Source organism: Herpailurus yagouaroundi, unplaced genomic scaffold (genome assembly GCF_014898765.1).
Source record: "Herpailurus yagouaroundi ecotype Mexico unplaced genomic scaffold, PumYag 201, whole genome shotgun sequence".
Lineage (NCBI taxonomy): Eukaryota > Metazoa > Chordata > Mammalia > Carnivora > Felidae > Herpailurus > Herpailurus yagouaroundi.
This window is the reverse complement of record NW_024412432.1, coordinates 4,518,716-4,543,843: the sequence shown is the minus strand read 5'-3', so window position 1 is coordinate 4,543,843 and position 25,128 is coordinate 4,518,716. Positions and strand designations below refer to the sequence as shown.

At 40.2% G+C, this 25,128-nt stretch overlaps 1 protein-coding gene across 9 annotated transcripts in view; it reads right to left on the bottom strand.

Moving 5' to 3' along the window:
* TUT7 (terminal uridylyl transferase 7) overlaps positions 1 to 25,020 on the bottom strand; it is a 62,206-nt gene extending 37,186 nt beyond the window's left edge. For 3 of the 9 annotated variants that reach the window (XM_040450261.1, XM_040450269.1, XM_040450268.1), the window contains exons 1-11: positions 24,887 to 25,018; positions 23,154 to 23,704; positions 17,940 to 18,121; positions 17,512 to 17,628; positions 16,600 to 16,777; positions 14,915 to 15,003; positions 12,694 to 12,745; positions 11,218 to 11,287; positions 10,296 to 10,422; positions 8,357 to 8,476; positions 2,737 to 2,889 (exon numbers count right to left, since the gene is read on the bottom strand). In XM_040450261.1, the coding sequence (XP_040306195.1) occupies positions 2,737 to 2,889; positions 8,357 to 8,476; positions 10,296 to 10,422; positions 11,218 to 11,287; positions 12,694 to 12,745; positions 14,915 to 15,003; positions 16,600 to 16,777; positions 17,512 to 17,628; positions 17,940 to 18,121; positions 23,154 to 23,673 (1,608 nt within the window). In that variant the 5' untranslated portion in view covers positions 23,674 to 23,704; positions 24,887 to 25,018. Of the gene's footprint in view, positions 1 to 2,736; positions 2,890 to 8,356; positions 8,477 to 10,295; positions 10,423 to 11,217; positions 11,288 to 12,693; positions 12,746 to 14,914; positions 15,004 to 16,599; positions 16,778 to 17,511; positions 17,629 to 17,939; positions 18,122 to 23,153; positions 23,705 to 23,917; positions 24,328 to 24,361; positions 24,385 to 24,566; positions 24,786 to 24,822 lie in introns of those variants that run through there. The other 6 variants (XM_040450270.1, XM_040450262.1, XM_040450264.1 and 3 more) reach the window with 6 other exon arrangements.
* Positions 25,021 to 25,128: the final 108 nt, after the last annotated feature.

The following is a 25,128-nucleotide window of genomic DNA, read 5'->3' as shown; positions in this document are numbered from 1 at the left end:
TGCCAGGGGCAACTGATCTTCAAGTTAAAAAACTTTTTGTCTTTTTCAAAGTTTATTTAAGTAATCTCTACGCCCACCATGGGGCTCGAACTCATGACCCTGAGACCAAGAGTCGCATACTCTTACGAATGAGCCAGCCAGGGGCACCAGAGTCAAAGAACTCTTGGTTTCAGAAATTGACGTCAGTTTTACATTGACAGGCTCTCGACAAATCGGAACATACTGTGATGGGATGTACTGGAAGGTGCATAGGACCTAGAATAGGGGGGGAAAAAAGAGTCCAAATATTGACTCTGCCACTTCTCTTTTAACTGCTCCCTGACTTAGCGTCTTCACTCTCAGCTGGCACGACAGCACAGTGGCTAAAACTGCCTTTGCCATGGGACTTTTAAGTTTGAAATCCAACTCTGCCATATACTGGCTGTGTAGGATCCTGGCCAAGCTATAGGCAGTCTAAGCCTCAGTTTCCTCATCTGAACAATTGGGATTACAGTACCCACCTCAGAGGGTTGTTGGGAGGACTGAGTGAGAGAATGTCTGTAAAGAGCTTAGCACAGTGCCTGGCACACATGTTCAAAAAATGGTCGCTATCATTATCTGCAGAGTAGGGACGGTACCACCTATAACACAGGACAGTTATGAGGATTAAATGAGAGACAAGGGAAAGCATCTGGCACATTCGGTTGCTCTCTGTATTTTCTCACTTAGGTATACAGGCTTTTAAGTACAAGGAATCCACTTATCACTGAAACATGATGTCACAACCGTAAGGTGCTCTTGAGAGGTAATCTAGTTCAGTCCCCGGATGTTAGGAGAGAAAATGGAAGCCCAGAGTTGACGTGACTTGTCAAAAGTCCCGCTGCTTGTCAGTGGCAGCACGAGCAGTGTCTCAATCCCAGGACAGGGCTCTTTCATCACACCATACAATCAATCTCGACCCTATCTAGGTCTCCATTTCTGAAGTGGCAGCAGGATTAATCTCTCCACACGACACAAAGATGTAAAGATCAAGTATTTACTTCTGCTCACAGCAACAGCTTTTCCTTCTGAGGTATACAAATTTGTCTCCCATCCCACTTTATTATACTGAGGATCAAAACAAGTGGTATGGTATTTTATTAGCCACTAAATCCTGACCACAAACATTCTGTCAAATAAGATCAGGTCATCGGGTAGATGTACAAAGCAGAAGTGACTGAAAATGGAAGTTGTCCATGTCCAAACACTGTGGTTGAGGACACGAAGAAAACCCCTAGAAATTGAAAGCCTCATGAAATTTCACCGCTTTATCCATAAGCCTTATTCAGCATCACTAAGGGCTTTTAAGCCTCTCACCAAAATGACTTGAGGATACCACACGGAACTTAAGAGACCTTTGATAGCTCTACATTAGTGACTTAAGCTGTTTTTCGTTATTGTTTTTATTCTTTTAAAGTAGGGAACACTTTCTTCCCCCCCCCCAAAAAAAAAGAAAGAGAAAAGAATGGCAGCTAACATTTACTGTGTGCTTACCACATGCTTGGCACTGAGTTAAGCATTCCATGAGTCAGTGACCCTCTGAGACGGTACCAATATCATTTCCAGTTTTAGGTGAGGAAACTGGGGCACAGGAAGATTAAGTCACTTGCCCAAGGACACACAGCTAGGAAGTGCAAGAGCTGGGATACGGATTCACATATTCTGGCTCCACGGCCTCTACTCTTATCCACTCCTGGAACCCCAAACAGGACACAGAAAAAAAGTGGGGGTGTTCTGGTGGTGGCAGAGGTTGAGTGGCACAGCCTCCCTTCTCTCTCCAATGCTCAAGGATTCTAGAAAACACAACGGGAGAATCTACCACTCACCACTATCTCCTCATTTTAGGCACAGACCAGAGGAGTGACCTGACTTGTTTGTGTGTAGCTAGGGTTCGAATCCTGGTCTCAGAAGTATTTTGTGGGTATTGCTGCCATTTCATCCCATAAGGTTATGGAGAAAGGCATGAGGTCAGGGACTGTCCACCAATTTGGGGCAGATTCCTATCATTTCTAAAATAATTACAATGCTCAGATTTTTGTTTGAAATTAAATTTTTTTTTCGATGTTTATTCATTATTGAGAGGTAAAGGCTGAGCATGAGCAGGGGAGGGGCAGAGAGAGGAGGAGACACAGAATCTGAAGCAGGCTCCAGGCTCTGAGCTGTCAGCACAGAACCCGATGAGGGGCTCGAACCCGAAAACCGTGAGATCATGACCTGAGCCGAAGTCGGACGTCCAACCGACTGAGCCACCCAGGCACCCCTGAAATGTAAATGGCAATTCCTTCCCTGTGCATATATTTCCTTGCCAACCTCTAATGGTATGGATGAGGACGTGAAAATACATCATACCAAATACTTACTCGCTGTGATTTTAGTACCTTTGAGGTCAACGAACTTTTCATATATTTAAAACTCTTAATACCATCTAAGACATAAGCTCTTTGAGGATAGACAGGGGTTGATCTCTGAATTCTCAGTAACCCTCACAGGACCTGGCACACAGAAGACACTACAGAAATAACTGTATCTGATGATCTGCGTTTTACCTTTTGTCTTTATTTGTCTAGTTGAAGGACCGGACAGACTAGAAAATGAAACATCCACGAAAGAGTTAAGATAGGTAAAGACAGAAAGGAGGCCTGATTAAGTCACAGAGTCCACAATGAACAATGAAATCAAATAGAAATTGTACAATTAAAAATGAGAAAGAGAACAGACCTGTCCCCTCTTAACAGGCACTTCTCTTGGTGCCTCGTGTTCTGCTGTTTCCGCATCTCCGGCAGCATTGTCAGCATACTCCCAAACCACGGTGTCTTCCTGAACGTCTTTAAGGTTGAAATTTCCTAGTTTGTTCAACGAGAACCCTTCAATCTAGGAAAAATTAGACACACGCTATTATTATAAGGTAGAAAGGATTCGATATCGACCAGAGCATTATTAATCCTGAAAGAAATGGAAACACACTTCTAGCTCACAGAAAATAGAAAAGCGGGGCAGGGGGAGGGGGTGGGCGCCTGGGTGGCTCAGTCGGTTGAGCGTCTGACTTTGGCTCAGGTCACGATCTCATGGTTCGTTGAGTTCAAGCCCCGCGTTGGGCTGTGTGCTGACAGCTCAGAGCCTGGAGCCTGCATTTTGTGTCTCCCTCGCCCTCTGCCCCTCCCCCGCTCACACTCTGTGCCTCTCTCTCAAAAGTAAACATTAAAAAAATTTTTTTAATTAAAAAAAAAAGAAAAAGGTATCGTTTCTGGGATACCTCCAAGACATCTATTAATTTGAAAATACTTTTTAAACTAAAAACCAAGGTTTTAATTGGCAAAAGAAATGGTGACTTTGTGAAATAATTTTTTAGTGAAGAGTCTGGGAGAAGGTAACATGGCTTAGGCCTAGAGCCATGGGTTCTGGAGTAAAACTGCCCAGGCCCTGAGCTCAGCTCCCTCCTGGAGCTGTGAGACTTCCAGTCAGTGCTTGCTTTCTTCCCGTCGCAGGTTTTTGTAAAAACGGGTCGCAGGAGAACTTTCTTTATGGGATAGTTGTGACGTGAAATAATGTACATAAATCACTGACACAGGCCACAGCACACAGTGAATACTCAATGTAAGAAACTGTTTCTATCGATGTTGTTGGAATGCAAATGGCTAAAGAAAACAGTTTGGGCTTAAAAGTTCCAAGAAATTTGGAACAAAGTTGAACAGCTTTCTTTATTGTAAAACGGGACTGATCATAGCCTTTAAACAGGTGCGTGTAGGGGGCACCTAGGTGGTTAAGTGACCGACTCTTGATTTCGGCTCAGGTTATTATCTCGCGGCTTGTGGGTTCGAGCCCCGCATCGGGCTCTGTGCTGACAGATCAGAGTCCGGAGCCTGATTCTGATCTGTGTCTCCCTTTCTCTCTGCCTCTCTCCACTCTCCCTCTCTCTCAAGAATAAATATTAAAAACATTTTTTTTAAAGTGCCATTAATTTTGGAAAATTTCAGTCATCATTATCCCCAATTATTTCTTCTGTTCCTTTCTCTTCTCCTTCTGATACTCTCGTAATATATATATATCACAACTCCTGGTAATTGTCCTGCAGTTCTTTGATAGTCGGCTCTGGTTTTGTTTTTTGATCTTTGCTTTTCAGTTTGGGAAGCTTCTACTGAATGAAGCGCACTGATTCTTTGCCCATCTGTGTCCAAGCTACTGATGAACCCACTGAAGGCATTCTTTATTTCTGTTACATATTTTATTTGTAGCACTTCCTTTTGATTCTTAGGGCTCCCATCTATCTCTCCACTTCTATTACCCACCTGTTTTTGCACGTCACCCATTTTTTCTGTCCGAGCCCTTAGCATTTTAATCTATTTTAATTTACCAGTTGCATAATTCCAATGCTTGCTCTGACTCTTTAAACTATGGTGGGGTTTTTTTTTGCCTTTTTAGTACGACTTGTAATTTTCTGGTGGAAAGCTGGATAGGTGTACTGGGTAAAAGGGACAGAGACAGGCCTTTAGTGTGAAGGTTTTGTTTTTTTTTTTTTAGTTATTTTTTTTTTATTTTGAGAGGGAGAGAATCCCAGGTGGGCTCCATGCTCTCAGCACAGAGCCCAGCTTGGGGCTCAATCCCATAACCTAAGCCCAAATCAAGAGTCAGACGCTTAACCAACTGAGCCACCTAGGCACCCCAAGTGTGAGGTTTTATTTTGCTAGGAGTTAGGCTATGTGTTTGTTGTAGCTGTAGATGTCAAGAGGCTAAAACTTCATCTGGTGTCCTTGTTTTTGTCTCCCCTGTTGTCTTTGGGTTTCCTAACAGATTTCTTGAAACGAGGTGTTTCTGTTATAATCCCATTTTATGCAGGAGCCCTAATGATGTGGTGGTAAGGTCTGGGGGGAGGGGAAGCATTCTATACAGTCCTATGATCAGGTCTCAGTCCTTTAGTGACTGAGACCCTCCCCCTGCCTTCCCCCAGGTAAGAAGACAGGAAAGGTCAGGAAAGGGGCTGGAGTTAGGCACTCTCCTTTCCTCCAGGTCAGTTAAGCCCTGGTTAAAAGTTTCCCTTGAAGGCAAGCTTGTTTAGAAGAACAGAATGCTCTGGGCATACTTTAAAATTGCGACTTTTTCTCTCACTCGGCCAAAGCACGAGGGGATTTTTCTTGGATCTTCACCCTGAGAAGCTGGTGGGGGTTCCTGGAAGTAAAACCTGTGAAATTGTTGGGGGTCCCCTAAGACTGGGGCTCCCTGTTATTTTTCACGCTCAAGCTTGTCCATACTGAGCCTCCAGAGCCATAGTCTAAGCCTTCCTACCCTGGTATAGGCTCCGTTCCTGGCCTCCTGCTCTGATAAGTTATAATTTGCTCTATTTGCCTGTCTCTCCAATTTTTTGGGCAATGGTTTTCCCTGTGACCTCAATTCTCTGATGGATCTAAGAAGAGCTGTTGATTTTCACTTTGTTTAGGTTTTTTTTTGTTTTTTTTTCCCCCTTTTTTCTGAGTATAGAGTGATGACATCCAAGCTTGTTAATCCAACAGACTGGACCGGTTCAGAAGTTAGAGACGAGTTGATTTTATACACAGAGTTAAGGGTTCCACTTCTAATATCTTTCCCTTCTGGGTTCTTCCCCTTTATCTGGTAGCCCTAATTCCTCTTGCCAGAAAGGGGACTGGTTTTTCTCGCAGAGCTGCCTTTAGGGGTAAAGCCACAGAAAAAACGGACACTCGCTCTGTGTTGGCCACCTGCTCCAAGGTCTGACTTCTCTCCAAAGTCGGCTTGCACTTGTTCAGTCTCCAGAGCGTTCGCGTTGTTGGTTTTTTTTTTTGGCATTTTGTTGAGAATTTATAGCTGTTACTTATACATGGATCACTTGCTTAGGAGTTCATGCCTCCATTTCATAAGTAGAACCTGACTTCCTATTGAGGGAGAAAAGGACTACATTTGTTCTCCTACTTTGTTTTAGGAGCTTTACATTCATGGTCTCATTTCAGAATTTTTCAGATAAGGACTCCGAGGCTCAGAGAAAATAAATTGCTGGAGGTCACAGGGATATGTATAAATAACAAGAGCTGGAGGAATTGTAGGGCTATCAAACTTTACTCTTCTTTCCATTACATTTGTTACCTGGCATCCTTCATGTGTAAAGGACTGTTTGCTAAAGGCTAAGCCTATATAGCCCAAAACAAGACAGATCCCAAACAATATTTACTAGAAGACTAATAAGATATTATTGTAGTGGACAAAAGATGATGAGCAGACAAGGTTAAACCTATTCATCAGTCATTATTCACTATGATTTCAACTTTTAGTCAAATCAAGGTCTACTAACAATACATGGAAGTTAAGAGGTCAGCGAGGACAGCCCCCAACATGGAAGAGGTCTGCATAGGTTGGGAGAGAATGGCTGAAGAATTTCTGAGGAGACAGATTAGGGCACAGAGGTAGGATATTCTAAACTTCTTCATGGAGAATTTTGTCTTATTCATCTGTGTATTCCCTTCAGGGCCAAATAAAATGACAAACCTACATGGTGTTTTAAAGGACTGTGAAGGAATCAACAGTTTAGATACTTTCATCCACATAATTTAGAAATCTTCAATGGATTTTCTACAAAAATAATGATGTAAAATTTCTGGCACCAATAAGGGACTGAAATTAACTTCTTTACCTTCACTTGCTTTATATTTCTGTGACTCTAGCAGAAGCTTCTAGCATTGGTAAGACTCTAGTACTGGCAATTGACTAGCTTAAAACATTGAAAACTGCAGATCATTTTGGTTCAAGCAGTAGAGTGTGCCTTATTTGATCCATAGAATTCAATCCATGTTTGACCACCACATACCTGTTTCTCTCATTAAATCTTAAATGAACAAATGCTATAATCACAATCAAATTCAGTGTCACCATAGAGAATTTCCAGTATCACTGCCTAGGATGTAATATACTGGCCACAGAAAAGGGTATATTGATACTACTGTAGTCTTAAGTAAATCCTTAGGAGAACCCCCTTACCAGAATAGAAACATCCTTTTTCCTGCATCCTCACAGCAGTGACAGAGGACTACTCAGAGGTGACCAGGACCCAAGGAAAGGCATATCTCACCAAGACAATAGTGAGTATGGGAACCCATACAATGTGCTCTCAAGAGTCTAACTGGTTTGGTTCCATCCTAACGTCCTGTCTCTATTGGACTAACATGAGAGGAAAACTTCAGAGACAGACTCCCCTCTGGGTCTGATGGAAAAGGTTCTTTATCGGCTAAGGGTTGACTGTTCTCTCTTCGCTCCATCAGGAGAGCAGTCTAGCAGACACCCGCTGGGACCGTGCATCCTTTCAGTTCAGTACAAGCACAAAGAGAGGGCCCTTCAGGCCACTGGGACACAGAGCCGACTGCGATCCCTCTGCCGGGACCATTTACAAGGGGCTCATTCTGCTTTAGTCTTTGTTCCTAGGACCCAGCAGGTCCTTGCTTAATTCTCAATCTGTTAAGTACAAAGAAAAAACTTTTCCCTATAATCATACAATTTTGCTATGTACCCATAGGTAAGAGCTACTGCCGTAGAACATACTCTCCTTAAATGATGAGAATCCTGGGTACAGTAGGAAGAAAAGTGGTTAAAATACCAAATGTGCCCAAATAAGCTTTTCACCAAGGGAGACTTTTTATACAGTTAAGTGTACATATAAGATGTTCTCAAGATAAACACTTAGGGTTTAAAAGTGAGGTTTCCAAGAGGATGAGAATGGTATCTTGACTTTGAGACGGTTTCTCCTTAAATCCTATTTGAATAAACCAATTCAACCTTAATTTATGCAGGAAAGAGTGGCCACATCACTGAATTCTGAATCATCTTAAACACGAAAATATTATTCAAGCGGTGACAATGCTCTGCATCTTGCAGTACAGCCAGCAATCTCAACTCTTTCCTTTTGTTTCACAGGGAATGGGGAATGCAGAGGGCTGAGAGACTAGAAACAGAAAGTTACAGCAACCAAATGCTTCATGCAGTCTGTCTGGAGGTGATTTGTAAATTCAAGTATCTAGTCATACTCAGAGGAAGTATGTACCAAAGGATAAATTTAATTCAGGTTCACATTCTCTTGTTTAAAACCCTTAGGCTCATGTGTGTTTCACAAATCAAGAGGGTTCTCAGTTTAGAGAACTATTGCTACCCCTAGCACAGTATAGGCCAGCATCTTGTAGTCAAATACATTAATATTTCAGCAGTGAGAGGCATGAATGTTCAGACTAGGAGGAAAAATAAATTCATGTCAGTTCTGGTTAGGTTTTTAGATTTTGAAATTATGCGTAAGTAACTGTGGCCCTGTAATAAAATCACTATCAGATATATAAGCAAAAAAATGTTATACCCATGATCCTAGATAAACAGGCAGAAGGGGTTCTTTCCTCTGTTGCAGAAAGAAAATGGCCATCAGGGCGAACACATATGGTGGCAAACCTCCTTCTTCAGGGTGATCTATACTGCAAAGCTACAAATGAGAGAAAAAAGAGTAAACGTTCTTTTCTATCAACGTATCATTTACACAATTTTTTCTAACACCTCTAACTTCGGGACACGTGGGTGGCTCAGTCGCTTGAGTGTCTGACTTTGGCTCAGGTTCTGATCCTGTGGTTTGTGAGTTCGAGCCCCACACTGGACTCGCTGCTGTCGGCACAGGGCCTGCTTCAGATCCTGTCCCCTTCTCTCTGCCCCTCTTTCACTTGCACTGTCTCTCAAAAATAAATAAACATTAAAAAAACCCAACCAAACAAACGTGTAACTTCATTCCTGTGTGTTAGATGGTTTACTTCTCAGAATAGAACACCACAATGACAAAAAATAAAACTTCCTCATACTTTTGAAGCAACCACTTACTGTGGTTGAGTGGCAACTTCAATTTCAAATTTTAATCTCATTAATTAAACTAATATTTGTTATTTCATTTTTTTAAAAACTTTAATTTATTTATTTTGAGAGAAAGAGCATGTGCACATGTGTGCACAAGTTGGGGAGCGGCAAAGAGAGAAAATCCCAAGCAGGCTCCACACTGTCAGCGCAGAGCCAGATGTGGGGCTTGAACTCACCAACCAACCCTGAGATCATGACTTGAGCCAAGATCAACAGTCAGACACTCAACCGACTGAAACACCCAGGTGCCCGTGTTATTTCATTTTTTGACACCCACGGCAAATCCACTCACTTGGTGAAAACACTTATTTATGAAATCATGGGGTTCCTGGTTGGCTCAGTCAGTTAAGCATCCAACTCTTGACTTCAGCTCAGGGTCATGATCTCACAGCTGGTGAGAGTTTGAGCCCCAGGCTCTGTGCTGGCAGAGTGGAGTCTGCTTGGGATTCTCTCTCTGCCCCTCCCCCACTCATGCACACGCTCGCTCTCTCTCTATCAAAATAAATAAATATTTTTTAAAAAACCCACTTATTAATGTAATCAAAATGACAGTTCAATCCCAAGTACAAGCCAACTGGCTCTGCTCAGTTTAGTGGTCCCCTCATCTGAAGCTACTGCCTTGAAAATTCACGCATTGGTCAAAAAGATGATTGGGGAGAGAATGTAGGCAAATTCATTAGCACTAACAGGAAAAACAATTTAAGAGCATAGCCTACTTAGGGATGAAGCAGGAAGCAGCTTTCAAAGGATGGCATATTGTAATTTTCAACTCACCCGGTTAAGGGTAAAGCAGTCCCCTGTTTATCCCGGACTGGGGCAACAGGGACTACCTGTTACTGTCATATCTTAATTAGTAAAGCTTTGGCTTTTCTCTACAAAGCACCTACCCAGAATCTCAATTTTATAATCATGATGGGACCTTATGTTTTAAGGAAATACTAAATGCTTAATAAATATTGAGATGTCATATTTAAAACATTATAGAAATGTAAGCACGATGAGAGAGTGGCTGCCATTTTTGGAGTCTCTGGGTACATTATTGGAAATGGTATGAGAAGGTTTACCTCAAACTTTCCTGTGCCTAACAATCACCTTGGGAAACTAGTTAGAATGTAAATTCTTGGACCATATCCTCTGGGATTTGACCTATAAGTCTGATTTTTAATAAGTACTATAAATCATTTTGATCTTTTGAGCAATACCGTCATAGTGAAATAGAAATACTAAATTTTCCTTTCCGTAGACATTAAAATTTCTGTTCTAATACTCAGATGCCTATTCCCCTCATGTCTATAAATATGCATCCAAACATTTAAGATTAAATTAACCATGCAAAAATCAAAGCATACTGTTTATGCATACATAGTATGTATTTGTGCACTTAAAGAACTCAAACCTACCTTTGCCCAGTACCTAAACGCAATCACCAAAGGAACCAGCTTTGATTCAAGTTTTCCAAGGGCAGTTAAATGGTTTGTTGTCAGACAAGCATTTTCATTTCCTGCACTCACTTTACAAAGAAGACCACTGGTGGGGTAAAGGGTGGGGATGGGAGAGGAAAAGAGAAGGATAAAAAGTGTTATGCAGGTATCAGGTATCTTTTAAACGCTGACAACTAATTTACACTGATAATAAAGATCTTCAAAATGAAAATTAAAAACTTACTAAATCTTTACGGGTTATTTAGGCCATTGCATTAAGAAAAAGATAGGGTAGCTATTCTCTGAGCGAATTTTATTTTTCAGAACTAGAACTTTGTATTTTCATATACTAAAACTATTTCTGAGGGGAAATGAAAATAAGGAAAATACTGTAAGATGTTTCAAATGAGAGTATGGATTCATCTTTGTAAGAATAAAAGTGTTTTCCCAAGAGTTGGAGGAATCTGCCTAATGAAGACTCATTACAGCCTACAAACCATCCATTTAACGAGATGATGATGCTTCCAGATGGAGGAAGAGACACACGGGGGAAGTCACACTAATAGTTATTCAGCGCTGCTAAAAATGCTGCTGAAAAGGATGGCAATGTAAGGTGGCTCGATCAAGTAATGATTTGATAAAGTTGTTTTATACTGAAACCAAATGGGTCAAGATGCTTCCTCCCTATACTTCCTTTCAAATAATTCTATTCTTCTTAAAATAAAACACCTTTTCCTCCTGCATCAAATGCCAAAAGTATAGACAGAATGCTAATAGTGAGCCTGTGAAATTAAACACATAAGAAGCCTGTTATTCTAGAAACTGGACATGAAGATAATAAAGTACATGTGCTTCTGGCAAGTTTCTATTTAATATATAAACAGCTTAAAGAAACGGAGACCTTTGCTTTTCTCTGCACACCACCACTGGTACCCTAGCATGGAAGTCTGCGTCAACATCAACAAAAGACTCTAAGGAAAGAAGAAAAAAATATTAAGTAGGTTAATTACATTTTGTTTAAAAGCAGAACTAGATAAAGTACAAGTTGTGACTTAATCTGTTCAGCCTTTTGAAAGATGATTATGAAACAAAGCTGAGATGACTTGAAAAGGAGAACAGTATTATGTACAATAATCAAGTAATCACATTAACTTAAAACCTTCATTTCGCAAAATTCACGTTTGATTAGAAACGACTAGGGGGCGCCTGGGTGGCGCAGTCGGTTAAGCGCCCGACTTCAGCCAGGTCACGATCTCGCAGTCCGTGAGTTCGAGCCCTGCCCCGGGTCGGGCTCTGGGCTGATGGCTCAGAGCTTGGACCCTGTTTCTGATTCTGTGTCTCCCTCTCTCTCTGCCCCTCCCCCGTTCATGCTCTGTCTCTCTCTGTCCCAAAAAAATAAATAAATGTTAAAAAAAAAAACAACAAAAAAACAGAAAGTAGGGGCGCCTGGGTGGCTCAATCGGTTAAGCTTCCAGCCTCAGCTCAGGTCATGATCTCACAGTTCACGGGTTCAAGCCCTGCATCGGGCTCAGTGCTGACAGCTCAGAGCCTGGAGCCTGCTTCTGATCCTGTGTCTCCCTCTCTCTCTGCCCCTCCCCCGTTCATGCTCTGTGTCTCTCTGTCCCAAAAATAAAATAAACGTTGAAAAAAAAATTAAAAAAAAAAAAAGAAACGACTACATTACTGGATCAGGACAGGTAAGTGTTATGTGGATCAGGTAATTCGAAATGTGGACAGGACACTGGAAAACAAAATTGCTGCAAAAACTACTAAAATATCTGGGCTCAAAATACATCTTGACTGAAGTAAGAAGAAATGTTTAAATGTTTCAGTCAACCAAAACAAGAAGGATGGGAAAGACTAATTGAGATGAGACAGTTTAATGAGGCCTACAGAGAGCATTAAAAACTCAAAGTCCTAAGCTGGACATTACTCCAGATGACTAGTAACCCTAACCAGGAACAAGTGTTTGCTGAGTTATTAATCAGAGTTGGGTCGCATCTGTTTATCGTCTATAAAGTATTAAGTTAAAGTATAAAGCAGATCACACTTTAGTTTTGCCCTCAAGAGTAAATTTTACGTATTTTGCATCTTTTTAGTCTGGGTTTAGGACTCAATCTTTACAAATTGTGACATTATCAGCAAGCTAAAAACTTTACTTACAAAACAGTTATTTTGCATTGTAGAACAATTAGCAGGACTCCCAACTAGCTAATAATTCATGGGCATTTCTTTGGTTTTCTGTTTGGATACTACCCAGAGAAATAATTAAAAGACACATGACTTCCTATTTTCAACATCTGACAAATAAGATATATCTAAATTACAGAGAAAATAAAACAATTAAGAGCAAAATATGGGAAGAGTTTGGCCTTACCACTGTTCTTTAAACATTCTTGAACAAGTAAGAGAACATCTGGCTGAGACATCTAGGAAACAAATCAATGAATACATCACGAATCCATATATACTTCTATTTCACTGAGATAATACACAGTCATCTGAAGTTATCCAAAGACCTTTCCAAATTAGAAAGCACACTGCTACCCAAGTAAAGAAATTAATCATGCTATGTGCACACAAGAGGCATGAGAGATGAGCACCAGATGAGGGCAAGAGACCAGTTACACAGTTAACTCCTGATTAACTCATTCCTGAGGTAATCAGCCTCACAGCAAATCTCAAAGACATGAAACTGTTAATATCACCTCTCCTCTAGAAGACTACTTCAGCCCTGCCTCTCTCCAATCCTTGCTCTGCATAGGAACCAAAACCACTTAACGTCATAAATCAGACCTAGTCATGCCTCTCCTTAAAACTCTCAATGGCTTCTTATTGCCCTTAGGTCACAGTGCAACTTTCCCACAGCCCACAGATGCAGCATGTTGGGCTCTAGTCTATCCTACCTTAATGCTGCTTCTTTCTCTTGGTCCCTCCACCTTGGCTATACAATCATCCCTTCAGCAACTTGAATAGGTCACACTCATACTGATTTAGGGTGTTTGCAAACGCTGCTTCCTCTGCCCCAAACACTTACCCTTTCACTTCTCCACTCTTATTCATCATTTAGAGCCTAGCTTAAATGTTATCACTTCAAAGGGGACCTTCATGACTACTGGATCTACACATCCCTTGTTCTTTTCTGTCACAGAACGTTGTTCCCCTGCATAGCTCTCATTACAATCAACCGTATAGATGTAATTACGTATCTCCTCCACCAGCTATGAGTTCCATGAGGGAGAAATCCTACCTGTTTTGTCCTCTGGAATCTAGTATAGTTCCTGGCATACAACATGGACTCAGTGAATATTTGCTAAATGAATGATGAGACTAAAATAACCACTATACTGGTAAATTACTCATCAGAATTTAAGGTTAAAGGAAGAGTAGAATCTATTGGTCAGTTGACTATGTAGCTATAGCAGTTAGGGATGGCAAGAAAGGAGTGGTTGTAAAATAGACATATAGGGTGCTTCCCTTTATTTTTATTTTTTTAATTAAATATAATTTATTGTCAAATTGGTTTCCATACAACACTCAGTGCTCATCCCAACAGGTGCCCTCCTCAATGCCCATCACCCACTTTCCCCTCTCCCCCATCCCTCATCAACCCTCAGTTTGTTCTCAGTATTTCAGAGTCTCTTATGGTTTGCCTCCCTCCCTCTCTGTGTCTTTTTTTTCCTACTTCCCCTCCCCCCTGGGGAGGGGATCCACATATGAGTGAAAACATATGGTATCTGTCTTTCTCTGCCTGACTTACTTCACTTAGCTTAATACCCTCTAGTTACATCCACATTGCTGCAAATGGCCAGATTTCACTCTTTCTCATTACCAAGTAGTATTCCATTGTATATATAAACCACATCTTCTTTATCCATTCGTCAGTTTATGGACATTTAGGCTCTTTCCATAATTTGGCTATTGTTGAAAATGCACCTATAAACATTGGGGTACAAGTGCCCCTATGCATCAGCACTCCTATATCTCTTGGGTAAATTCTTAGCAATGCCATTTCCAGGTCATAGGGTAGATCTATTTTTAATTTTTTGAGGAACCTCCACAGGAACCTTCTTTATTAACTAGCAACCCAGGCAAATGGGCATAAGCCATCTGCAACCTGGCCTGGGGAACCACCAACAGATAAAAAGATAATCTATGAAAGTGCCTTCCAGGTTCAAAATTCTGAATCATCAACATCTTTTTAAATTACACTAAACCAGAAATCCAGGCTAGGTATGGTTATTTAAAAGCACAATTCTTTAACGAAGTAGATGTATAGAAGAGGAAACTCAGGAGCGAATAGAGCTTTTGGGTCAAAAATGTTTACCTATACACACGGTTTAAAATCTGAAATTCTCTGATGTTAGAAAAGTTGACTTTACCAAGATAATTTAACCTTCTTAAGATAACAGAATCTAAAAAGCCCCATTAAGGTAGGCAGAAGAGCATAAAACTTGAAATTTTAGGAAAAAAAAGCTGCCACCAATACATTTACACTATCTTCAAATATCTAAAACATATCAATACATAGCTCATATTTGAAAAAAAGAATTTCCATACCACTCTGTGAAAATTCCAACATTTCATTTTGTACTTACAATGGCTGGAAATTGAATGTCGATGTTTACATCTGAATTTCTGAAACCTAATCTGCTACAGGATGACCCATATAATCTCAGAGAACAATCTGAAAAAAAAATTAAGTAAGTCATAAATAAAGTGAAGTTTCTCAAAAGTCATAACAAAACACTGCTATTTCAGGAATGGAATCACCAATTAAAACTACACATGAAAGAAAGACAGTATTTAAGTCTGGCATAAACAAACTAAAAGGAATCGTTGACTCTCTGCTGTTCATTTTTATTTTACGTAACAGGGAAGGCTATACTGTCTGTGGTTTAGCTTAACAGCCACGCTTTTCATGTCAAGTGTAAAACATGTCTAAAAAAATTTCTAAATTATTACTCTTCATTTTGTGCAGAAAATACTATTTGCAATGATTTTTACAATGTGAAAGTCAAAAAGGGCTGCATAACTTTGTCTCACATCTATAAACTTGATAATATATTAAAGAGTTAACGGAAACATTTTACCTTTTAGAAAACCTGCATAGGTGTAATTTACTATAAAGATCATGTTCAGCAAAATAACCATAAAAATGACCTTCAGCATAAGGTTACTTTTCAGTAGGAATACTCATTATGAACAAAAAAGCCCTTAACATAATATACTCTATTTCAGAAAACTTTTGAAAATAATTGTATCACTGATATTAACTTAAAATGCTAGGCAATAAGCAATTCGCTCTTCAGACGAAGGGGTGTGTGTGTGTGTGTGTGTGTGTGTGTGTGTGTCCTGCCTATATTTACAGACAGCATTTTCCCTGCTAAGTTTTACTGTTTACTACCATTGTGCCAAAAAATTATTCCTTCTCATCAAGGGATTTTTTTTTTGTGGCGTTTTTAAGGTTTGTTAAATCAAGTGATTTCTTTGAGTCTTAACAGTCTTCCGTGACAAAGTACATTCAGTTTTACAATGGAAATCTATGGCAAAAATTATTGAAATTACATATGCCTTTTCAGGAACTTGTCTACAATGTAAAGGAAGAGACACAGAAATGATGAAATGAACAGATATCTGCCCTTTATTTTTATGAAAGTATACAGAAGCATGAATGATGTACTATATGAATGATTTTTCAGTAGAACAAATAGTTCTATGGGTGATATGGTGATAAATTCTGAATAGTGATTCCAACTCTCACTGTGGGTCAGAATCACTTGTGGAGCTTTCTACAAAATAGTTTTCTCTGGCTCCACAGGCAAAACTTGGAAAATTAACCAACAGCACACAAGATCTATTACAAAATAGTTTTCAGAGCTCATTATAGATGTTGCAATTCTTTTGAAAAGTGGTTAAACAGAACTTTTCTGGTACATCTAACCTGAAAATTACTCAAATGTACTTCTTAACTCAAAATACTATGTCAATTTAAAGAGACAGGAAAGTAAATATATGCACAAGGGATTCACAGTGCCCCAATAATATGGGGCATTTAAAGTACCTGTGTACAATGAAATTCATAGTGAAAACAGGTTTAAAGACAATGCACGTAAAAGTCTTTGTTACCTTAGGGAAAAGCCAGGAGAAACAAAAACACACAAAAAACTAAGAGCTTCAGGACACGGCAAATCAAGTTCTATTAGATGAAAATCGCTACTCGTAGGAAAAATGAATGAGGTACTTTTAGGTAGCTAAATAGAAAAACAAATCTAGAAAATACCTGGTAACTTGTGTTGGAACACATTTTCCATGATACGTTTAATTTCTAGTCTCTGTTCCAAGTTCTCATTGTGTAAGCCAAACTCCTGTACCACTTTGTCAATGGCAATACCAATTGCATTTATCTGGGAGGGTGTAGGCGGGGGTAACGTAGTGAGCAACTCTTCCTCCTGCTTCTCCTTTTAAGATCAATATTGAGATTAAAAATGACTCACACAGTTTTTACCTTCTACCATTCACTGAGACAACACCCTGTAGAATACTCTGGAATTATTTTTCTTAGCTCTCCCTCTCACCTTAGCTGTGTTAGTCTTCATCTCATCAAACATATATACTTCTTTATGCACATAAAGTGGTAACAGAAGGCAGGAATTAGGAAAAAATGCAGGGAAAGAACATTAAAAGCAGCAATGACAAATTATTTGCTTTATTATGACTGGCATAAGGGCATATACCTATGTCCTATTAATGATTTCATTCATCCTGATACTGTTCTTAAAGAAATTCACAAGATTGTCCCGCAAAACATACCTGACCAATGTAAAGTATTTTGGCTAAAATAAAATTCAATAATATAGTCATGTTATTAATATCACAGTCTTGGGGCGCCTGGGTGGCGCAGTCGGTTAAGCGTCCGACTTCAGCCAGGTCACGATCTCGCGGTCCGTGAGTTCGAGCCCCGCGTCAGGCTCTGGGCTGATGGCTCAGAGCCTGGAGCCTGTTTCCGATTCTGTGTCTCCCTCTCTCTCTGCCCCTCCCCTGTTCATGCTCTGTCTCTCTCTGTCCCAAAAATAAATAAACTTTGAAAAAAAAAAATTAAAAAAAAAAATCACAGTCTTAAAGAGAGGAAAGTCAAAAGATGACAAGTAAAAACAACTGAAAAGTAAAACATATTTGTTTGGGTTAAAGTTACCTTAATGTTTTTCTTGTGCCTCTTCTCTTTGATATGCTTATGGGCAAATGCAATGGATTCAATTAAAACATCACAAAGTTTGCAGGTGTACTTAGCTGTAGGGTAGTTTCTTGGTCGCTGTAATTCAAAGATATTTATAGAGACATATATATGTATCTTCCAAAATACAGGCAAACAAAAATTAGCCAGAAATGATTTCCCCATCACTTTCAAAGCTGTTAATATATTATTGTCACTCTTTACTACCTTAATAGTCATTTTTTTGAAGTAACTCTATTAAATCAAACTATCACTTTTATTTTTTAACCTGTAGTCCTTAAATACTAATAACTACAGTAGGATACCTGACTCCTCAAAGCACATATTTCCAATTACTAACACAGTTTAAACCAAGACAACGATTTTAAGTAACAAATAAAAGACATTACCCTTTTGAGCCTGTCAATGAAGTCTCTCTTTAATCGCTCCTCTGCCTGCTGTAAGCCCAGGAGCTCTTTCATTGAAAGCACAGACTCATCAATCACGGGGCCTTCCAAGTCTCCATCCTGCTCATTTTCCTCATTTCTAGACCTCCGTGGCTTCCGAGGTCTGGATCTCTGCTTCTTGTTTTCTTAAGTTAGGGGGAAAATATTATTGGCAATATTGAATAATACTGCTCTGATGAAAAAGCAGACCGTACATATTTATGACGTAAATCATGTGATTATCAAAATGACATCTGAACACAGCAAAAGGAAAGCTCTTCCATGGATAAAATGCGTGAGTATTCATTAACCACCTCATCTGGACACATCAGTCCTCAGAAATCCTCTTTTTGGAACACTGAAAAAGAATCCATTTCAACCAATGTGATTTTCTTATTTCTTCCTGGTGTGCTCCCATATTCAAGCAATAGTAAAAATTATCCTCTGAAGGCAAGCATACTTGGAATTCTAATATACCTAGTCTGTCATAATTACAATGTTAATGTATCATATTCTAGTGTGCCTGTAAGTATACTTGCCATTCCAATGAAAACTATCCGTATGTGCTTTCATTTTTTGTAAGTGAACAAGCTCAACAGAGCAAAGGACAACAGGGTATCTCCAAAGAAGTCAGAAATCAACTACATTCTTATCTGGAGTGAAAATCCATCATCTAGTTGTAAATTTACCATTCATGTGATTGGGCCCTCCTCCCATATTCATACAAGAAGTCCAGGCCAAAATTTTATTTACTGAGGACTAGTTCCCATCTTATCTTTGCTTTCATTTTAGCTTCTTTAAACAGCCTGCACACCAAGCACATTTCAAAGAAAAACGACCAGTAGTTGGAAAAAAAGTTTTCTGTATGTACAGACTAATTCATTTAAACTCTGCTGTTAGTTCTACAAGCTTTGTAACTAACAAAACTTTTTTCCTTTTTTTAAACTTACAACTTTTCTATCTGGGAAACTGAAGATGACTGTGGGATTGATCTATAAACAATGGTTTTCAAGAGCTTTGATAACTTCTATCAAGCTCTGAAAATGAAGCTACCAGTAATACATATGATCAAAATAAAACTCATTTCCCCAATTAAAATGGTGACAAATGGTTTGAATAATGTTTAAGTGGCTTACCAAAAATTAGTCTTTCAAAATAGAAATGTACTGAAAAGCCCTGCATGAGCCAATTCCTAGGTCAAGTTTACAGTGGAACTCATTTCTTCTATGGCACTTACAATGAATCAGTTGACTGAAAAAAATTCTGAGTCAGAAAAGGGAGGTACAGGATCTCTAATTTGAAAAAAGCTACTGTGAACAGCTCTAAAGAAAAAGCAGCAAGCGTTGTGCTTAAAGTACCAGAAGGTGAATATATAGTGAAATTCTGTGAATAGCTTCTATAGTATAAGTGGCAATTAAAAGAAATTAAAGTATTAGGACAAATAGTTTCTTTAAAAAGGCAATCAAAATGAACCAAATAAAATACTAAAAGGTAAGTATCATTTGCAGACAAAAATCAGTCTACTTTAATACTTAACACTCCTCTACTCCCAATTAATTTATCATAATCTTTTAAGGACAGTGCTCTTGGTCTGCATGAACTTTTTTTTTTTTTAAGTTTTATTTTTGAGAAAGAGAGAGCAGGGGAGGGGCAGAGAGGGAGATGGAGAATCCCAAACAGGCTCCACACCATCAGTGCAGAGCCTGAGGCAGGGCTCAAACCCACGAACCGTGAGATCATGACCTGAGCCAAAACCAGGAGTTGGACACTTAGGACGCTTAACTGACTGAGCTACTCAGGTGCCCCGGTCTGCATAAACTTCTGAGACAAGAACTTCTTTTAACTTAGCTGTGTGTCTATTCACATGTAATTTGCCTATCATTACAAGGTCTACACTAAATAATTATATCTGTGATTTCAGTGTTCATAATAAGTTTCTTACTTTGACGCTCATTAGAGATTTACACTAATATGTGCAATACCCATTGAAAAGTCCACATTAGCTTACAAAACTGTAATTGCTATGGAACCCAATTTCTTTAACTCCTCCCTTCTTGATCACAAAGGCTTCTCACCTATTTGCTGTCATTTTCCAAAGTGACTTCGATTTCCCTCCAAAGAGTACAATTAATTCCTTATTGCTTTTTTAAACATTTTATTTTCAAGTAATGTCTACACCCAACGTGAGACTCGAACTCACAACCCTGAGACCAAGAGTCCCACGCTCCACAGACTGAGCCAGCCAGGCACCCCATTCCTTGTTTTTATACAGAGAAGTGGATGGCGGCAGAAATTCAGATGATGATGACAGCAGCTGTCATTACTGAGTATTTTTTTATGCGACAGATGCAATGCAAGGACTTTATGTGCACTGCCTCGTTTACTCCCTACAGTGATCCTGTCATAGATGCTAATGTTATCCCCATTGTACAGATGGGGAAAATGCTGGCCCAAGAAAATAACTTGGTTCAGGGACACATGACTAAATCAAAGTTAACAGGATTTGAAGTAAAGATTGAAGCATGGATGGAATTCTGAAATCCAGCCTTTTATCTAACAATGTAAGAACTGGAAAGAACTTACTGAAATCCATATCCATTCACATTTAGAACAGACTAACTGACAAGACAGTATCACCTTCTGAACTGAGTTTCACAGGACTGCATGGTAAAAATAGCAAGTAAAATCTCATTGACGGGAATCTTGGAAGGATAAAGCTGGGTACTGCTAAAGAGTTCCCATAATTCAAGGAAGGCAACCTAGCTCATCTCATGTGTCTTGTAACATGAATTCTCTATATACACTATTCCAAGTCTCCCACATTTTATTTGCGTATGGCCCATTATTCCATTCACAAAGGACATGTGTATTTGAGTGGATATTTTCCAGCTAAGATCACTAATGGCATTGTCCCAAATACATTACATTGGCAATCTAGGATATGTGAGGGATGAAGTACAGGGCGGTAACGTAGAACTGAAAGATAGAAAATAAGCATTAAAAAACAAAGCAACTCTAAGATAATTTTCATTATATCTTCTCACATCATTTAATGAGACCCTTGCTTATTAAGACATAATTCTGATTCAAGAAAATTTCAGTCCCTTTAACGAGATCCTTTTTAGGATCCTGAGTGCAGTGCAAAGTTTATACTTCAAATTGAATTTCTCTCTACAGTAAGCAATTTTATACCACAGCTTAAAATTATTTCCTTTCTGAAGATTTTCAAGGGCTAGAAGCTGAGCAGTCCTTCATTTAGCAAATGTGAAAAACATACCTCTTTTTCATATGGAGAGAATATGGGGGTTTGGGGATTGCCTTCAATTAAAAGGATAGTAAAAGTATGTACTTCCTGTTCAAAACCACTTAAAAGCAACTTTTTTGGTTGCTTTTCAGACTAAACAAGAATACATATATGAGGCTTTCAGTCTGTTAACAGTCCCTATTAGTATTTGTCTGGTTGCAAACTTTCGTTCTATAAATCTTGTTTCTATAATGCTACTCAAGATCAACTTTTTTTTTTTTTAAACCACTGGTAACTAAGTTAAAATGTCCATGTCCTACCTGGACACAGTAATACAAAAATACTTAAATGTACACAGACTTTTAAAAAGAAAAACACAAATCAAAAGTCAAGAAATTATCAATACATGTTCCGTTTCCCTCTGTCAAATTCAAGGTCCAGTGAGGCCGTTAATGGCCAAAGCAGCACAGTACTCAATTTCAGGTTCACTTCCTCATCTACCACCCAGCATAATCAGTCTGGATAAATTTAACCTTGCCAAGCCACAGCTGCCTGCTTTGCAAAATTGTGATTCTACCTTGATATATCACGACAGAGCACTGCATCAGACACTACCTTCAAGTTCTTTCTAGCATCCTTTCTAGCTTCAAGATTTATGAGGCCAAGATTTTCTCTCCTGACTGATTCCTTTGTAACACCTCATTCTGTTTGTACTCTTTGATACAAGGCATTTTCTCTTGCTTTTCCTACCTTAAGAAATATAAAACAGCACCTTTTCTCTCATTTAATACTATCAAAAGACCCTCTAAAAATAAGTGACATTTTCTCTGTTAAGTATTCTACATGTCCAGGTCACAAAATCAAACTCCTTACCAGTAAAATACAGAAATGTAAGCTGGTCACTGTGAGATAACATGAAAGAAAAAGGCCTCTGGACACCTAGGAGAGTGCCAATATTGCCTAGATGCATTTAAATTTAAAACAAACAAACAAACAAACAACTCTAAAGTGCTGGCCAGTTTGCCACCCATTCTATATGGTCACTAAAAAAAGGCTCCCAGCCAATAAATTTAAAAGCCCATTTTTCCAAGCATAATTTGCATTTTCAGACTAAATACTGTTTTACTTTTTCCTTCATATTTGAGTTTATTTCATTTCAGTAATTATTGTCCATTAGATAATTTTCTTGTTTACAGAAATTATGGCTACATGGACAAAATCTACTATCCACCTTTGAGAAAAATGTATAAATAATCACTTTGGGGCAATTATTATCAAGCACACCTGGCCCTTAGAAATGGGTTTTGGTTCTACGGAAACTAAAAGGCAAAACTTATCTGTATTTCTGACTTTCGAAACTTAAAGTGTCCCAGTCTGTTTGCCGTGCAGCTCACTGCTGAGCAAAGAAAAAAAAAAAAATCCTGGACTATCCTCCTCTGGAGATCGATGCTCCCTCCAAAAGACACATAATCCTCTGAGACAGGAAATCTATGTGGTCTATATTGTGTATTTACATCGAGTAAGATTTTTTTTTTTTAGCTTTATATTCTGTCATTTATATTATGGACACATTCACTATTCAAATACAAAATTACAATACATAATTTAGAAAATACATATACACCACTCAGAAAATATGAAACAGTCCCCAGGGGGATATCATCACCCTCTTCTGTAGAAAGCACCAATGGGAAATATGTTTACCGAAGGAAAATGAGCCTCACGGCACAGTAAACTTTTAAAGAGACCAATACATGCAACGTGTCGAAGCTGCCCAAATGCCACGATTACAGTTCTTAAGAGTATTCGCATTAAATAAGCAGAGACTATGAAAAATTGGAACTGCACTGCTGAAAATAATAAACCTCATTTGGATGACAAAGAAAAGATACTGCGACTTTGGGCTTGTCACTTGACAAGTTGGAACACATTACCAGGGCTTCCTGCTTCCATTTCTGACATGGTTTCTAGGCTTGTCAAGTCTTTATGAAACAGTCGTCTTACAGTTCTGCAGCCTCGTCCATCCTGCCACCTATATCCATCTTCGCTTTCTTGAAAGGAGTCTTTTCTTGGTCGGTTTAGAACAGGAATTCTAGGTCCCGGTTTGAATTCCCTCCAGCTGTCTGAATTACCAGCAAGTTCATCAGAGAGCCATCTCTTACTCTGATCTTTGTGGTTGTCATTCATCCAAGCGGGCTGACTGTAAATTGGGTTTTTAAATGCATAGGGATTGCTGGAAACAGCATATGGTCCTTTTCTGGGGGTATTCCCATAGTTCCCTGGTGTTAATTTTTTTTTTGGAAGGCCTTTTTCCATTTTACTGCTATGGCCTTTAACATAGTCATCCATTATTAAATAATCTTGCTGGGGGTGAGCCCTTCTGAAATCCTCATCATCTATAGTTCCTCGGTCTTTAGCGCGTTTCACAAAATAAGGTTTTGCGGCATCTCCCATGGTCTTTGACTTCAGTTTTCTTACTCTGCACCTGGAAGAAGGCATTTTGGGAAATTATCAAACCATAACAAGATATCATACCAAGCATGTGAAATACCACACGTTTATTGCACAGGTGCTCAAAAGTCTGTAAGAAACTCTTCCTTTCCTAATTTCCATTACATCCTAATAATCAGCACATTACACCAAAAGTTGGGAGGCTTGCTTGAGTCCTATAATAGTCTCCATGAAAATTAGTACTTACTATTTAACGTGACGATTACATCTGTGACTAAGGGAAGCTCCCTACAGTCTTGAGAACTGCAGTATAAAAAAAATGTTACTCACACCAAGTTGGTTGGCTTCACCTATAAAACAAAAGCGCTCCTCCACAAAACAAAACAAAACCCTCATCCCAAGCCTACGCTGTTAGAAAGCTCCGGAAACAGTCTTAAAAAAAAAAGTTGGCAATTACTTTTAAGTGTTATACAAAGTAACCAAAACTTTGTGTGAACGTAGCTCATCTCCTCTCAGCTTCACTTTTCTGTCCCTTCTCCGACCTCCAGGGAAGGGCTTCGGCTCCCCCTCACTACCACTATTCAGAACCACAGGCTTCGGTCGCCTGGGCTAAAGAGGGGCTCGCTCCCCACCAAGAGTCCCCTCTAGCGAAAGGGACTGGGTTTCCCACCAAGAGACAAGTCCAGCTCACCTCCCCAGTCCTCATTCTCTAACCCCAAACAAGTTTGGTTTTGTCAAGAACAGCATTTCTCCCTCTTCAACCCCCCGTCTGATCGCCCCACCCCCGATCTGCCTCAGTTTCCACCCTTCGAGGCCGGAGGCAGAGAAAGAGGAGGCGTCCCCGCACTCCTGGCCACGAAGCCACCTCGGGGACCAGGAAGCAGGAAGTGACCTGCCTCCTCGATGGGGTTCCGGGGTCCCCCCGGCCGGCCAGGGGGCCGGGGTCCAGTGCCTCCACCCAAGTCCCTTCTTCGCCGGCGCCGGCAGGGTCTGACACAAAGTGAAGATGCGGACTCGAACCCAGGAGCTCAGTCCCCGCCGGCCTGGGGGCTCCCCGGTCCTCGCAACTGGGGCGAGGAGGCCGGCGGGGGAAGGAGCCAACGTTTCTCCCGGGCCGGGCCCGCCCTCTACTCCGGAGACGAGGGAACCCACCGGAGACCCACCCTGGAGGCGAGTCTGGGAGGGACGCGGGGAGAAGGCGCCCCGGAGCACTCACCACCTCCGCCGCGGTCCCCCGCCTCTTCCTGTCCCGGCCGGGCTCCCTCTCCGTGTTTTCCTTCGGCCCCACTTCCGGCGCTCAGCGCTGTCTCATTGTGCGCGATTCGAAGCCGGCGGTGCCCCCGCCCGAGCGCTCCGCCGCGCACGCCGGAAACGCGCGCTGCGCCCGCAGGGCCGCCCGCCGCCCCGCCCCGCCTCCGCCCCGCCCCGGGCAGGAGAACGCGGCGGACCGCGGCGGAG